The following is a 14,304-nucleotide window of genomic DNA, read 5'->3' as shown; positions in this document are numbered from 1 at the left end:
TTGTGGACTGATGGGGACGGGGACTGCAACCTTGTTTTCCAATACAGTACTGATTATCTATATGGGGAAAAGAGGTAATGGTTGTTAGTTGCAGATTAGGGAGTTTAGCATGTTTTGCCTCCAAACCTTAAGGCCTGCCTCTCTCAATACGAACCTACCCAGACCCTACAATAATCATCTGAGGCCCTTTTTGTGTGCCTCCTCCATGAGAGAGGTCTGTAGGGTGGCAACATGAGAGCAGACCTTTTCTGCAATGACTCCCCACATGTGGAAAGCTCTTCCAAGGCAGGTTTGGCTGGCATCTTCATTATACACATTTAGGTATCAGGCAAAAACATTCTTCAACCAGGCCTTGGGCTGCTTAACATCCTATGCTGTACTATTTAAAATGTGTTTGTGGGAGGAGATGATTGGTTTGTGCGGGGGGGGGGGGGTGTTCTTCTTTTTATTAGGTATTTTGTGTTTTTATCTTTTGTTTTTATGTTGTGAGCAGCCCTGAGATCTCCAGATGAAGGACGATATACAAATTTTAATGATGATGATGTGTGAAATGGCCCTTCTTGGAAGAATAGTCTGTCAGGATTATATTGTGGATGCTAATTCTAAAAGGATGTGGTTTATGCTTAAGAACTAAATCGAGCTCTCCAGACCAAATGTTAAAACCAAATTATACATAATGGTTGAAGCCATAATTTTTATAAGAGGTTTCACGTTCACAAATATAATGAGGGTAGGATCTAACTTTATATTATTCAAAATGGAGAGGAGAGGAGCCCTTTCCCCTCACTTTACCTCTCTGAACTCTGTGGCCCCATGTGCTTTTTATCCAGACCAGAAGAAAAGTGCCTGAAGCAATGGACTGAAGGGAGTTTAGGAAAGAAAAGGGTTCTGCATATCATCAAACTCCACCCATCTGCTTTATATGTGAACTGGGCTGACCAGTGAATAAACAAACATGGTTTCCATCCTATATTATTGTTGTTATTGTTATCTTCATCACCACCACCATGATGCATGAGTTTCCTCTGGGGAAACATTTTGGTAGGAAATTGCCATATTGGCCTGAATATAAGCCTCACTTTCCCCCCAAATTCCGACCCTGAAAAGTTAAAATGTGACTTATATTTGCAACCCTACGGTATTCAGCCAGGAATGTGGGGCAAACAGCGCCAGGAGCATGGCAAAGTGGCGCCTGCCCTGTGCGTAGTCCCCCGTCCTCTCCCCCAAGGCCAGGAAGGGAGAGAGCGAGGAAGAGGAAAGGCCACCTGCACCTCAGCGCAGCTCCCCCCCCCCCAAGTATGCAGCCAGGAGCAGCAAGGAATGGAGCGGCTTATATTTGGGTATCCCCCCCCTCCAATTTTTAAGATGCAGCTTATATTTGGGTGTGGCTTATATTGGGGCCAATACGATATACCTTTCATATTATGGTTCATCCAAATTTTATTTGAGAGGCTCTTTTGAGCAACAAGGATTTATTGGATCTTTTGTAAACAGTTTCTCCTTTTGAAACACCTTTCCTTTCTCAGTGTAAGCAATTATCACCTTCACATCACTTCATGCTCTTGATACATCTGTTACCTTTGACAGATCTGCCTGTGTTTGCCACTCCAGCCTTGCATACCTACGCTATCTGCAGCACAAAACAACTTTCATCTTTGTTGCCTCAATTAAACAAAATGTCATTTAAACTTCTGGGGGGAAATGGTACATAATTGAAACTTAAGCTTTCTGTTTTTCCTTAGTGTTTTTACAAATTGTTTGACTGCCTTAAGTATATGTTATTTGGTTACTTAACCTAGCTTTAGTTGGAATAGTATTGTCTTTGCTTTTTAAAAACTCTGCAGCAGTAAAGACAGCATAAAGGAAACACAGCAGTTTGTCTTGATGCAATTTTATACTTTTGTGTTCTAATCTGTAGAGCAGAAGATATTATCATTATTTCTGAATTTACACCCTACCTTTCTACAAAAATACACAAGGTGCCTTATATAGAATCAACACAGTATAAAAAAGACATAAGCACAAGCTAAAAACATAACAAAGAAGCAAAATCAGCAGCAATTAAAAACAAAAACAAGCGGCTGCTTCAAAAGCAGATCACACAATACAGAAGATTGGGAGATGTGAGATTGCACTATCCTCCCCACCTCTGGCTGCAATTTTTTCTGCCAGCCTTAACCAAGATTTCCTCTTACCTACCAAAGTACTTTTTTAAGGTATGTGAAAGAACAAGTTGGAAGAAAGTTGTATTTTTGAATATATCAATGGAAAGCTATTGAATGGTTGATATTTTTTAGATTAAATCTGTTGCTAATATTGGGAAATATAAAAAATTATAGGCACCATACTGTTCATAATATTTCCCATTTTTATAATTGTGTTTTGTGTAATCCAGATTTAGGGGAAAGTGATGCACTTATAAAGAAACAAATGACAGAATGATGTGTAAAAATTACCATTGTTATGATAATTTTTGCTGAATAATCACTGAAAATAAGAGGGAGCAGAATTGAGGAATTTATTTTATAATCTGATACAAAATGGACTGGGAATAAGTATTTGAATTAAATGGGGTCTACTTCTGAGTAGATATACATAGGATTATATTGTTTATGTAAATTTGGAGATGCATGTACACATTTATATTTTGGCAAAATGACATAAATACCTTAATCTACTATAACTATAACTTCTTCTTCTTTGGCGATCACTCGTAGCCAAATAAGATTGCCTTCCATGAACACGATTTTAACAGTGAGTCCGTAAGTGACTGTGGAGGCCAATTCTGGATCCACACATCCTTCCACAGTAGGGACATAGGTTTCCGGGCGGGAGTTAATCATGGTGAGGGTTTGCCAAATGTGCCTTCCTTTTAGCACGTTTCTCCCTTTCATCCTGAGTTCGAGTGTCTTCAAAGTCCATGGCACCCTTTGGTAAAGGCTATTCTCCAACTGGAGTGCTCACAGGCCTGTGTTTCCCAATCATTGTGTTTATACTACATTTTTAAAAGATTTGACTTGAGAGAGTCTTTAAATCTCTTTTGTTGACCCACCCACATTACGCTTTCCATTTTAAAGTTTGAAATAGAGTAGTTGCTTTGGAAGATGATAATCAGGCATCCGAACAACATGACCAGTCCAATGAAGTTGATGTTGAAGAATCATTGCTTTGACACTGAGTCTTTGCTTCTTCCAGTACACTGGCATCAGTTTGCCTGTTTTCCCAAGTGATGTGTAATTTTTTTCAGAGACACCGTTGATGGAATCTTTCTGGAGTTGGCGGTGGTGTTTATAAGTGGTCCATGTTTCATAAGCATACAGTAAGGTTGGTAGTACAATAGGTTTGTAAACAAGCATTTTGGTTACCCTGCGAATGTCCCAGTCTTCAAACACTCTTCATTTCAATTGGGAAAAAGCTGCACTTGCAGAGCTCAGGCGATGCTGGATTTCGGCATCAATGTCGGCCCTTGTGGAAAGATAACTGCCCAGGTAGGAGAAGTGATCAACACTTTCCAACATTACACCATTGAGTTGGATTTGTGCTGCTGCAAAGGGTTTGTTTTGTGCTTGTTGGTGCAGCACTTTGGTTTTTTGGATTTTGAACAATAGGCCCAGCTTTTAATAAGCTTCTGTGAAGAAATTTAAGATAGTTTGGAGGTCATCCTCTGAATGTGAACATACTATGTTGTCATCAGCATACTGAAGCGCTATGACGGAAGTTACGGTAACCTTACTCTTTGCTTTCAGCCTACTCAGATTAAAGAGCTTTCCATCTGTTCGATATATGATTTCTACTCTGGTGGGGAGTTTCCCTTCGACAAAATGTAGGATCATACTAATGAAAATAATAGAGTTGGGATGATAGCACAACTCTGTTTAACACCTGATCCCACATGAATGGTTCACTTTGAGAGCCATTGTTATCTGTGATTGTTGCTGTCATATTATCATGGAGACGCCAAAGAACGTTCACAAATTTATCTGGGCAGCCAATTTTCAGAAGGACAGTCCACAGGGCATTACGAATTACAGTGTCAAAGGCCTTAGTCAGGTCAATAAATGCCATATACAGGGGTGGTTTTGTTTTCTGCATTTTTCTTGTAGCCGTCGAGCGATGAACATCATGGCAACGGTCCCCCTAGAACAGGGGTCAGCAACCTTTTGCAGCCGTGGGCCGGTCCACCATTCCTCAGACCATGTGGTGGGCCGGACTATATTGAGGGGTTGCCTACCCCTGCTCTGGAAAGTTGAAAACCATTTTGGGATCCAGGAAGGGTGAGCTCGGATATCATTAGGAGACGGTTTGCCAAGATCCTTGCAATAATTTTGCTGGCCGCAGCTAATAAAGAGATGCCACAATAGTTTCCACAATCTGTTCTATCACCTTAATCTACTATAACCATAATGTGGGTAGGCAAGGGCAAAAGGATAACTTTTGAGCATTATGCTTGAGAATATCTGCATGCCATCAACAAGAAGGGTGTAGTTGACCCTGTGACATGATTCCAGAATACAACAGTAGATGGCTGAAATGTCTGGCACATATGTGTCCCATTTAATTTGGTGGAACTTCTGAGTAAACATGTTTAAGATCAGGCTGTAAAACACTGAGCAAGAGATGAAATTAACACAAATAGCTTTTAAAAAACATCCTTTTGCATTGTGGCATCATCTGCATGTCACAATAAACCATAGTTATTGATTTACCTATAGTGTAAGTGAGAGCAACAAACCACAATCCCTGGCTTAGTTTTTCATAGTTTCGCTCTTAACCATGGCTGGTTAGCAAAGGATTGCTCTTGGGCTCCTATCATAGTTTGTTGTGATTAAACAAACCATGACAAACCCATTTCAGACATAACAGTCAGGGATTGTATTTTGTTGCTTCCTCATGCTTAGGAGGGAAGTGATCTCTGAGTTCATGGTAAACCATTACCTATGATTTACCATAATGTGTAAACTGGGTTAGTATTAGTATGTAAATGTAATTTGGTGTAATCAGCTAGGACCTTTTCATTTGTAAGCTTTAGTGAAATGAATATAGACTTGTTTGCAAATCCACTAGTACCCTTGTGGAACTTCCATTCATCTCAGTTGGGCTAGTGTGTAAACTTCCCAGGATTGTACTACACATTTTACAAATAAAGTTAAACTGTTATATTTCAGGTCATTTGCCTCTGTCCCATTTCTTTGAAATTCAAAATGCGAGTGCTGTAATTAACATTCAAACAAATGTTTTGAGGGTGCGACCCTTTCTCAAGCTCCTATTGTTCTCTGGCACGGAACAAATAAATACCAGTGTAACAATTTAGTAGTTTGTGGGTAGTAGACCGTGGTAAGATTATTGTGTTGGTACTTAGGAGTCTTGGGTTCTAATCCTTTTTCAGCCATAGAATTCCCTGAATTGCCTCCAGCAAATTATTATTTCTCAGTTTGTTGTGATCGCAAATGAAATATTTTTTTCCTACTAGACAGACTGCATTGGTAATGGAAATAATCGTAATCTCATAGTTGGTAACATTTGGGGGGGTATCTGCTTTATGTGCTTTATTTTAGAATGAAAATAACCAGATATAGCCTCTTAACCATTTGTCTCCACTGAATATTGCTTTGGAGCACAGTGCCTTAGCTTCACTGCAATTATTTGTCGTGGTGAGCTGCCCTGTATAGCATGGTGCTGCTTGCACAGTATAGCAATGTGTTTGTGTATACAAGACTTGAGCCAGAAGAGAAAACTAATTCAGTTTAGTTTAGTCTGTTTTTCTTTTAGTAACTAGTCATTTATGTCCTGCTGGAAAGTATTTTTTGTAGTGCTTTGTCATCTAAATGTGTCTGTTGTCTCCTTAAACTGTTCCCAGTAAAAGCAGTGTTCTGAAATAAGTAGTATTTTCCACCTCACTTATGACAATTGGTTTTAGTTATATAGTATCTACTTCATGTTAGGCCTTTACTCTATTCCTGGTATTCTGCAAAATGTAATAGGATCCCAGAAAGTGGGTTACACAAAGCCATGCTCAAAACATGTATAAAAATTACCACTTATACTCACGATAAATTTTGCTGAATAATCACTGAAAATTAGAGGGAGCAGAATTGAGGTTTTTAAGTTGCAATCCTATACACACTTGAGAATAAGCCAATTTGAAATAAAAGGGGTCCGCTCTGAGTACATATATATAGGATTATAAATATTATTTAAAATATAGGCAAACATGTTAATGCCTTCCTAAATTTGTTGTCAATGAGTAGATGTGAGCATGAGAGATTTGTACTGCTAAATAGTATTTAACAATATGAGGGAGTATTGTGTCTTCTGTTGTAGCCTAGTCTAAATACAGAGCTGTTTCAGCAAGCTGTGTCCTTGAGCTGCTATGTTGTCTGAATATGCTAATAAGGAGAATGAGGAGAATTAACAAGCAAGTGTGAGATGCAGGCAAGCAGGGTAGATTGATTTAAATCAAGTTGATTTAAATCGCTCAAGAAAAAGACCTGGTTTAAATAATTTAAATCAACTTTCCAATTTCCTAATTAATATATTTTGTGAACAAGCATGCATACTAATTAGTTTCTATAACAGTTAATACATATTTGGCTTTTGTCATCCAGCAGCATAAAGTATCTGGCTGTGCACACCACGTGTCTTTTGAACTGCAGGATTTATATCTGTAAAACCAGGGGATGAGTTGTGAAATTAAGGATTTCTCTTTACACATGGAAAGACACTAAGCAAGATCACTTACTTTAAGTCTGACTTTCTTAGTTCTTTTCAAAAGCATGTGTTAGTATTTCCTGGGCAGGACAGTATTTCTGCATGAGATGGATGCTGTTTGGATGAGAGAATTTCTGGGAATTTCTGAGTCCATAGGCATGGTTTATTGTTTAGTCATTTAGTCGTGTCCGACTCTTCAGGACCCCAGCACTCCTGTCTTCCACTGCCTCCCGCATGGTTTAGGAAGCTGGAATAGTTAAATTTGGAATTGACCCTATTTTATTCTTCAGCTCACTCATCTCCTACCAGAGTCCTATGATACTGTAGCACCACTCTGCCTTGCCTGACTGCTGACAGAGTAAGTTCAAATCTGCTTCTATGATGTCACTGCCAAGCTAATTGTGGGTGTAAGCTAGCAAAAGACTTTGTACACTTTTATGATTTATATTATGTCATTCCTATCATTCTTACGAGCTCAATAAGCAAGGGCATAGGAAGCAACTGATCACTGTCTGCAGATGTGACTTAATTATTTCCACCTTCTATAAATTAAGCATAGTGATCGCCAGAATAATGCAATTCCTTGAAAAGTATGACTGGCTTCTACAGGAAGTGGAGGCTTCCCCAAATTAAATAGTCAAAGCACCATCTTTTGGGATTTTGATTTATGCCTCACCCAGGTGAGAGATATTAAAGTTGAGTGAAATGTGGCAACCACTTCCGACCAGCAACTCATGGATGCACACTTGGGAGCATCCTTTTCCCTGGAGCCAATCTCCGGGTTGGGGAACCTGTCAATCTCCAGATGGGACTCTCAGCAGTCCCAGGCAGCATGGCCAATGGTCAGAGATGAAGAGAGTCATAGTCCAGCAACATAGGTGAGGCCATCTGTAACAAGGAGCAGCAGAGCACAGATACCCTTGTTCCCATCAGTCAGTTTGCAATGTTCATTCTTTCATATCCTCCATGATTTGCCGTCAGCAACCCAGTCATGGGTTTGTTGCGTGAACACATGCCTCATTTTTAAAACGTGTAATGTTCATGTCTGTTTCTTGTTTGGAAATCCCCAGCGGACTGCCTTAGATACACAATTAATAGCAGCATTTCATAAATGCCTTGCCCTGGCTGCTCTGTCCCCAGTCCCTGACTCACCAGTTGCAAGCAGCAGAAGCAAACTGATAAATGCTGTGTTCTCCTTTGGGGAAGATTTCGCTATAAATTGTTTTGAGTATTGGAAGTAAGGTTCCCAATTACAGAATGAACACACACTGGAATTTTAAAAGCGACCCTGCCTTAAAAGAACTAATTTGTTTCTGTAAAATAGAAAATGCAAAAATAAAATAAGAACTTATTTCACTATTACTGAAAAGTGTAACACCCACAGATGTTGTATTGTGAAGGACTTGGAAGGGCTGAGGAAAGGTAGTAAGGGAGGAAGCCTTGAGCATGATGTTTCTTTATTGCCCAAAAAATAGTGGCAACAAATGGATTAAATGTTACAACAATACCATTCTGAAAATCAGAGAGAATGTTCCGCTGTGCTTTTAAAATCCTATCCCATATAAAACTCCTCAAATGTAGGCAGTACTATTTAAAAAAACCTATTTTCTAAAACTAGATCCAGTCCCTGTAGGTTAATTAACAAAGCCTTTTCAAAGAATGAGCCTTTTGCTTAGAATTTTAAAAGGGGATTTTTTTTTTTTAAAAAGGTACATATTACAGCTTCTTTTTAATAGTCTTCAATCAGATCCTCACATTCCATTTCAATCATTGCTTGGCAGTTCCATGGATCTTTCTGGTGAAAGGATTTCCTTACCTGCCATATCACCTTCACTTGGAATGAAAAGAAGTGAAATGTTTGGTGTTTCGAAATCATCTGAGGACTTCTTTTTGGACAGCATGGGAACATTTAGCCAAGTACACCATGGGAAATTATTCCTGGAGGGACCTGCACTAGGAGAGACATTCAGTTGTGCCCTCTATAAATGGATACAGATTACAGAAAATGGAACATGCCTTCCATGTGAATACAGGATAGTGAGAGGATTGGTTCTGGGAAGCATACATCTCTTGTTAAGGCTTAGAAATATGTTTAATAGATACTACTGCTGGACCTGGATTTGCTGCTATGGAGAGGGTGGGTACTTCTGCCGAGGGATTTTTTTCAGAACTTGTTGGAACTGAGTTCCGGCACCTTTCAGGTGGGTGCCACTGCCATTATATGAGAACAAGGAAAGCATTCATGGTGAGTTTCGGTACCTCTTTTTCTAAAAAAATAGCATGGCTTCTACCACATTTAAGATGTTGGCTGAAGCACTGGCAAGAGCATATGGATTTGCCACAGATTTGTTGAGTGATGCATTTGGGTTTGTTTTTAACGTACTAGCATTCCTAGACTGAAACATTAATCTGCTGCTGAAATCTCATCTGTCACAGAACCATGAAAGCTATTGGTGGCTTGCTATTTTTTATTTTGACTGAGAAACCTACATGGTAGTGGCAGAGGTGGTGGGCACCTGTGATGCTTTTGCTATGGTGGGCAATCAGTTCATGCAAATATAGCAGAGTAAGGCTGCTTCCTTTACATACCCTTTGTTTATGATTATTTATTATCTATTAAATTCGTATATTGCCCTCCATCCGTACATCTCAGAGCGATTCACAACCCAAAACTACTGCATGACGAGAGTAGTTTATTTCTTTCAACCAAAGAGGCTAACTATTATGTGAATTGCAGTTTCTTGCTTACTGGAAGTTGAAGCAACCCCTCAGAACCTCCAGATGTACATATGTATTGCACGAGCACACTTGTGTGCATTCAAAATTTCACCCTCTGTACCTATAGACCACTTTACTAGTGCGAGAGGCAGAGACGAATCTGTTGTTACTTAAGTTATTATGATACTGTTTTGTTGAACGATCAGCTCAAGGAATGAGATGAATGGAATTATTGTATTAGTGGGCTGTAGTAAAAGTCTCTGCCTTCTTTTTCGAAGACCTTTGTCTGATAGTCTTATAAATACACCCAGAGAATCCAACTTTGTCCCCCTCCTCTTATCCCCTTGCAAGGCTAGCACAGTAAGACCTTCTATAGCCAGCTCAGAGAAGGGTACTTCTTCATGTAAATAACACTGACTTTTCATTTAAATATTTTGTTGAAAGTATTTATACTAATTTGTCACACCAGCTGCCTCTAATATAGATTGCTGTTCAGTGTTAACACTCGGTCATATTTTAGGGTTAATTTACAGGCAGACTTCTCATTTGCAGACTCCCACAGAAATCTGGAAGAGCTGACCTAACTAAACACAAATGAAAAAGCCAAGTTTGGATTTGAGGATTTTTAATATCAGTTGTGGGAGAGGGGGAAAGCACCCAACGCAAATTATTTCCTTGTGATTTTTCCTTGTGAAATTTTGCTTTAGAGGCATTATGATTTTTGTCAATTTTACTACGACCTCTGCTCCCAAGCAATTTTTCTCCTTGGGGACTTGTCTTAGGCTGGGATGGGGCTTTTGGAGCCCCACCATGATAAATACTGACTGGGAGAATCCGTTTCTCAGGAAAAGAATAATAAGAAGAAGAGGAGTTTGGATTTGATATCCCGCCGTTCACTCCCCTTCAGGAGTCTCAAAGCGGCTCACATTCTCCTTTCCCTTCCTCCCCCACAACAAACACTCTGTGAGGTGAGTGGGGCTGAGAGACTTCACAGAAGTGTGACTGGCCCAAGGTCACCCAGCAGCTGCATGTGGAGGAGCGGAGACGCGAACCCGGTTCCCCAGATTACGAGACTACCGCTATTAACCACTACACCACACTGGCTCTCCATATGATAAGGGCTACCTACTCTTGCCTGCTCATAACATAGTTTAGTAATGGTGAGCAGAAGATGGATTAGGATCTACCGGCAGGGAGAGGTTGTGCGCAGCCTGTACGCTGCTCTTTGGGGCTGGGGGGGGAAAGATTTTTTCCCCTTGAATTCCCCCCTAAAAACTGGGTGCGCCCTATGGTCCGGTGCGCCCTATGGTGCGAAAAATACGGTAGTTCTACGTGACATGACTGCACTCTCCTGTTGCTGTTCAAGTTGCTACTGTCTTCTGAGGCTCTCCCCTCCAATGTGACTCCAAAGCGACAGAAGTCAGGGTGGTAAAGCGAGATCCTTCCCTCCTCCCACCCTTGTTCCTACAATAGAGCCCCCCCTCCTCTGTTCCTTCCTCCACCAGCAGAGCCTGCTAACCCAGTTTCAGGCCCAACAGCACTTCAGGACTTAAGACCTCCACTGAAACCTTTATCAGTCAGAAATGTTAGCTGCTATTAGAAATCCATAGCAGTTTATATTGCCGCCTGCTGTCTGTGTCCTAAGGAGCTAAATACGCATCTAGGATAACCAACAGTCATATAATATCAGCATGTAAAAGTAAATGAAAAGCAGGCAGGTTTTTTAATGGATACCTGTGCTGGGGGGGGGGTAGTTTAAAAGCTTTCAGTGTTGTTAATGGCAAGTTTGCATGTTTCCAATTCTGTGGCACCAACAATAGCTACTGACAGCCTTTATTTAGTGACAGGTTACGTTCAGTTGATAGCCAAACTCATTATCCACTGCCACGAGCGTTAAGCAGATGAACAATATAGAGAGGTGTCCTTATTCTTTTTTATTAGGTATGTTACAAGATACACTCACAAGGTGTTTGAAGTACCCTGCAGTTTCCACTAGAGGGTGATTCCTCCCAGGCATGTTTTTAAACTATTAAGAAAAGCAGTTCCTACAATCTGCATGATGCTGTAATTTTGCTTGAGTTTAAGCAGAACTTATTCTATGTGACATTACAACTACATATGTGCTTTCACAGTACTTAAAGCAAACTTAAACAAGAAGAGCAAATTAAAGAGAGTAAGATACAACTGTATGTTATGGTGGATGGGGATCATTTCCTGTTAACAAAAAGAACATGTTGATATTTTATTGGACTGTCCTTGGCATGACATGAAATATTGTATCAGGGCATTGAATCTAAGCACTTGATGGTTACTCTTTACTTTCTTTAAAAAAAGAAAGAAAAGAACTGACATTATCTGTTTTATTCTGTACAATTGTTTGCAATTAGAAGCATTTGATGACTTCATGCTGAGTTTTTGAGTTAAAGTCATAAGCCCCACATAGGAAATATGAAAGACAAAACATACTCAGATTTTAACCGTTTGCTATTATAACTGTCTCTTTTTGCTTCTGTGGTCTAACAGGAGAAAATTTAAATTAATAATTTTAAATCAGTCAGTTCCATATCATTTTAATTTAAGAATTTGGATAGTGTTCCAAAAATACGGCATCAAACTAGTTTAATGTTCTCTTCTCTTTCTGCCCAGATTAGCTGATTTCCAATTAGAGCCTGCTCTGTAGACAATATTGTTAATGCATCTCTTGGCTGTAAATGGATGTATTGTTTAAAGAGTCAAACATAATTATTGATTCTAATTCTGCCTGTGATCTCTCCCCCCACACACACACACTTTCTGTGGTTTAACTTTTACATCTATACATTTGCCAGTGTGATGAAATGCTCTGTTTTCTGCCAGTTGTTTTGAGCATTGGATGCACCTTGTTGGGACCTGCAAAATGCATTTATTGGTTATTTTAATTTGTCAGCCTCCTTTCTCTGTCCTTGTTGATGCAGCCTGTCAGATCCTCTTTTTAAAAGTCACATGTACTATTGTGGAGCATTTAGGTGGTGAATTTTTTTAGATATGGTGACATTAAATTGAAATTTTGCTACAGAGTTCAGCCCAGAATACAGATGTGGACATAAGGCTGAAACCCTAAGCACACTTACTTAGAGGTAAGTGCCTTTGAAATCAGTAGGATGTACTTCCAAAACAGGCAAGCCTATTTAAAGCCCATGTCACCCAGTTGATTGTGAAGTATGGTAAGAAGTTAATACTTCTTTTAAAAGCTGAACATGTGTATTCAAATCTTAGCATTAGTAGATCACTGGCAATTCCATATTGGCCTCACTAGATCCTATAACAGCATGCACACATTCTTTTGTGCTTCTATGCCTCATTGTTTCTTGCAATCCAGCAGCTGCGGCCTCTGCCCCAGGAGAGCAAGTCTGTTGTTTGCAGAATCTGCTTTGCTCAAGGCCGGTCAGGATTCTGTGAGACTCTATACTCATTGCCCGATTTCCACTTACTCTTGTTTCTTTTCTGTCATGTAAGTTTGTGCAGGAATTTTGAAGCCAGGCAACATCTCATAAACTTGAGATTAGAATAGTGCTTTAGTTTGTGGCTGGGGCAAGTTGTGCTCCTTGTGCTCTGAATTCATAACTCCTTTCCCTGTCCAATGACTTGAAGGGTAATTTCCCTATATTCTGACTTGCTGCACCCTTGATTAGCCCCTCTTTCCCACTGCTCTTGTCCCTTGTATTTACTAAGGCCTATGTATTTATTTATATAATTTGGATATAGGAGTTTGGGGCTTCCAGAGCAAAAGTAGAGGGATAGCGTTGGAGTGTGTCTGTGTATGCATTTGTGAGAGATGGCACCAAGAAAGGAAAGATCATTCAAGAAAGAATGTCCAAGCCTTCCTTGTAGCTGAAAGTCATTCAACAGTATTAATATATATATTTATAGATTTTACCTTCTTGATTGTCACAAATTTACAAGTGCTCCTCCTGCTTATGTTGTGTGTGTGCTTCTTTAATTATTTCAGTTCCAATTATGTATAACTTTAATGCATAATTTTAATTCCAGTTTGAGGATGAATCCATGACAAGTATTTAGAAGTGTGTGTATTATTATACTTACCTCATTTTTTTTTAAAGAAAACCAATTTGAAGGACCATCATTAGGTTTTGATACAAACTCCACCAATAAACCTGCCCACTGTCTTGATACGCTTAGCCCTTTGTCTTTTCCTCATCCAGAAGCAAACAGTGTTTCTTGCTTGAACTGGATATTGCACGAATGCAGTATTCAGCAGGTTTGGGCAGACTTCAGACTGGCACAATCTGCTTTGAGTTTTATCTGCCAATTAGGTGCATTGCCAGTTACCCACTCCATGAGCCACAGCATTGGGATGACCTGCAAGTGCAAGTACAAATTTGCATATGAGTTACTGCAGATCAGAAATTCAAAAAAGCCTGACTTATTAGAAGTCAGAAATCCTTGCTGATCTACCACACATCATCCAGAGATCTACCAGAAGACCTCAATCTAGCTTCTCCCTGCCCCTTACAGTATAAAACACTGCAACATTTTCTTCAGCTATCTTTATTATGGTGAGAATTCTAGTTTTTGACAGCCTACCTTCCCCAAATGACGATTGGCTTTTTCAAGTGTATTCAATTCATAGCTTGGTTCTATCTATTCTGGTCTAAACAGCTTGTGTTATGGGATTACACAGTGTTTACATACATATGTTTTCTCCTTGGATTCTGTTGTTCTGGTCAATAGATATTTTTAAGTGACTACCTTTGAAATGATATTTTTGCTTATAATTTCAGGTTGAAGTCTTGGCCTCGGAGGATGCTTCATTTGGACTCAAGGTCTGTAGTTGATAAAGTTTTGACTTTCTAGGTGTCATCAATGTAGGATGGTTAA

General features: G+C 39.6%; 1 protein-coding gene across 14 annotated transcripts in view; it reads left to right on the top strand.

Annotated features, from left to right (window-relative positions):
• The window catches only part of ARID1B (AT-rich interaction domain 1B), a 355,979-nt gene that overhangs the window by 169,409 nt on the left and 172,266 nt on the right, over positions 1-14,304 (top strand). For 10 of the 14 annotated variants that reach the window (XM_082215169.1, XM_082215163.1, XM_082215167.1 and 7 more), the window contains one exon: positions 14,208-14,249. The exons of the other annotated variants lie outside the window; for them this stretch is intronic. In XM_082215169.1, coding sequence (XP_082071295.1) covers positions 14,208-14,249 — 42 coding nt within the window. The remainder of the gene's footprint in view (positions 1-14,207; positions 14,250-14,304) is intronic. 14 annotated transcript variants of the gene reach the window in all.

Source organism: Podarcis vaucheri (assembly GCF_965113315.1).
Source record: "Podarcis vaucheri genome assembly, chromosome: 3".
NCBI classification, from domain to species: domain Eukaryota; kingdom Metazoa; phylum Chordata; class Lepidosauria; order Squamata; family Lacertidae; genus Podarcis; species Podarcis vaucheri.
This window is presented reverse-complemented; position numbering and strand designations above follow the sequence as displayed.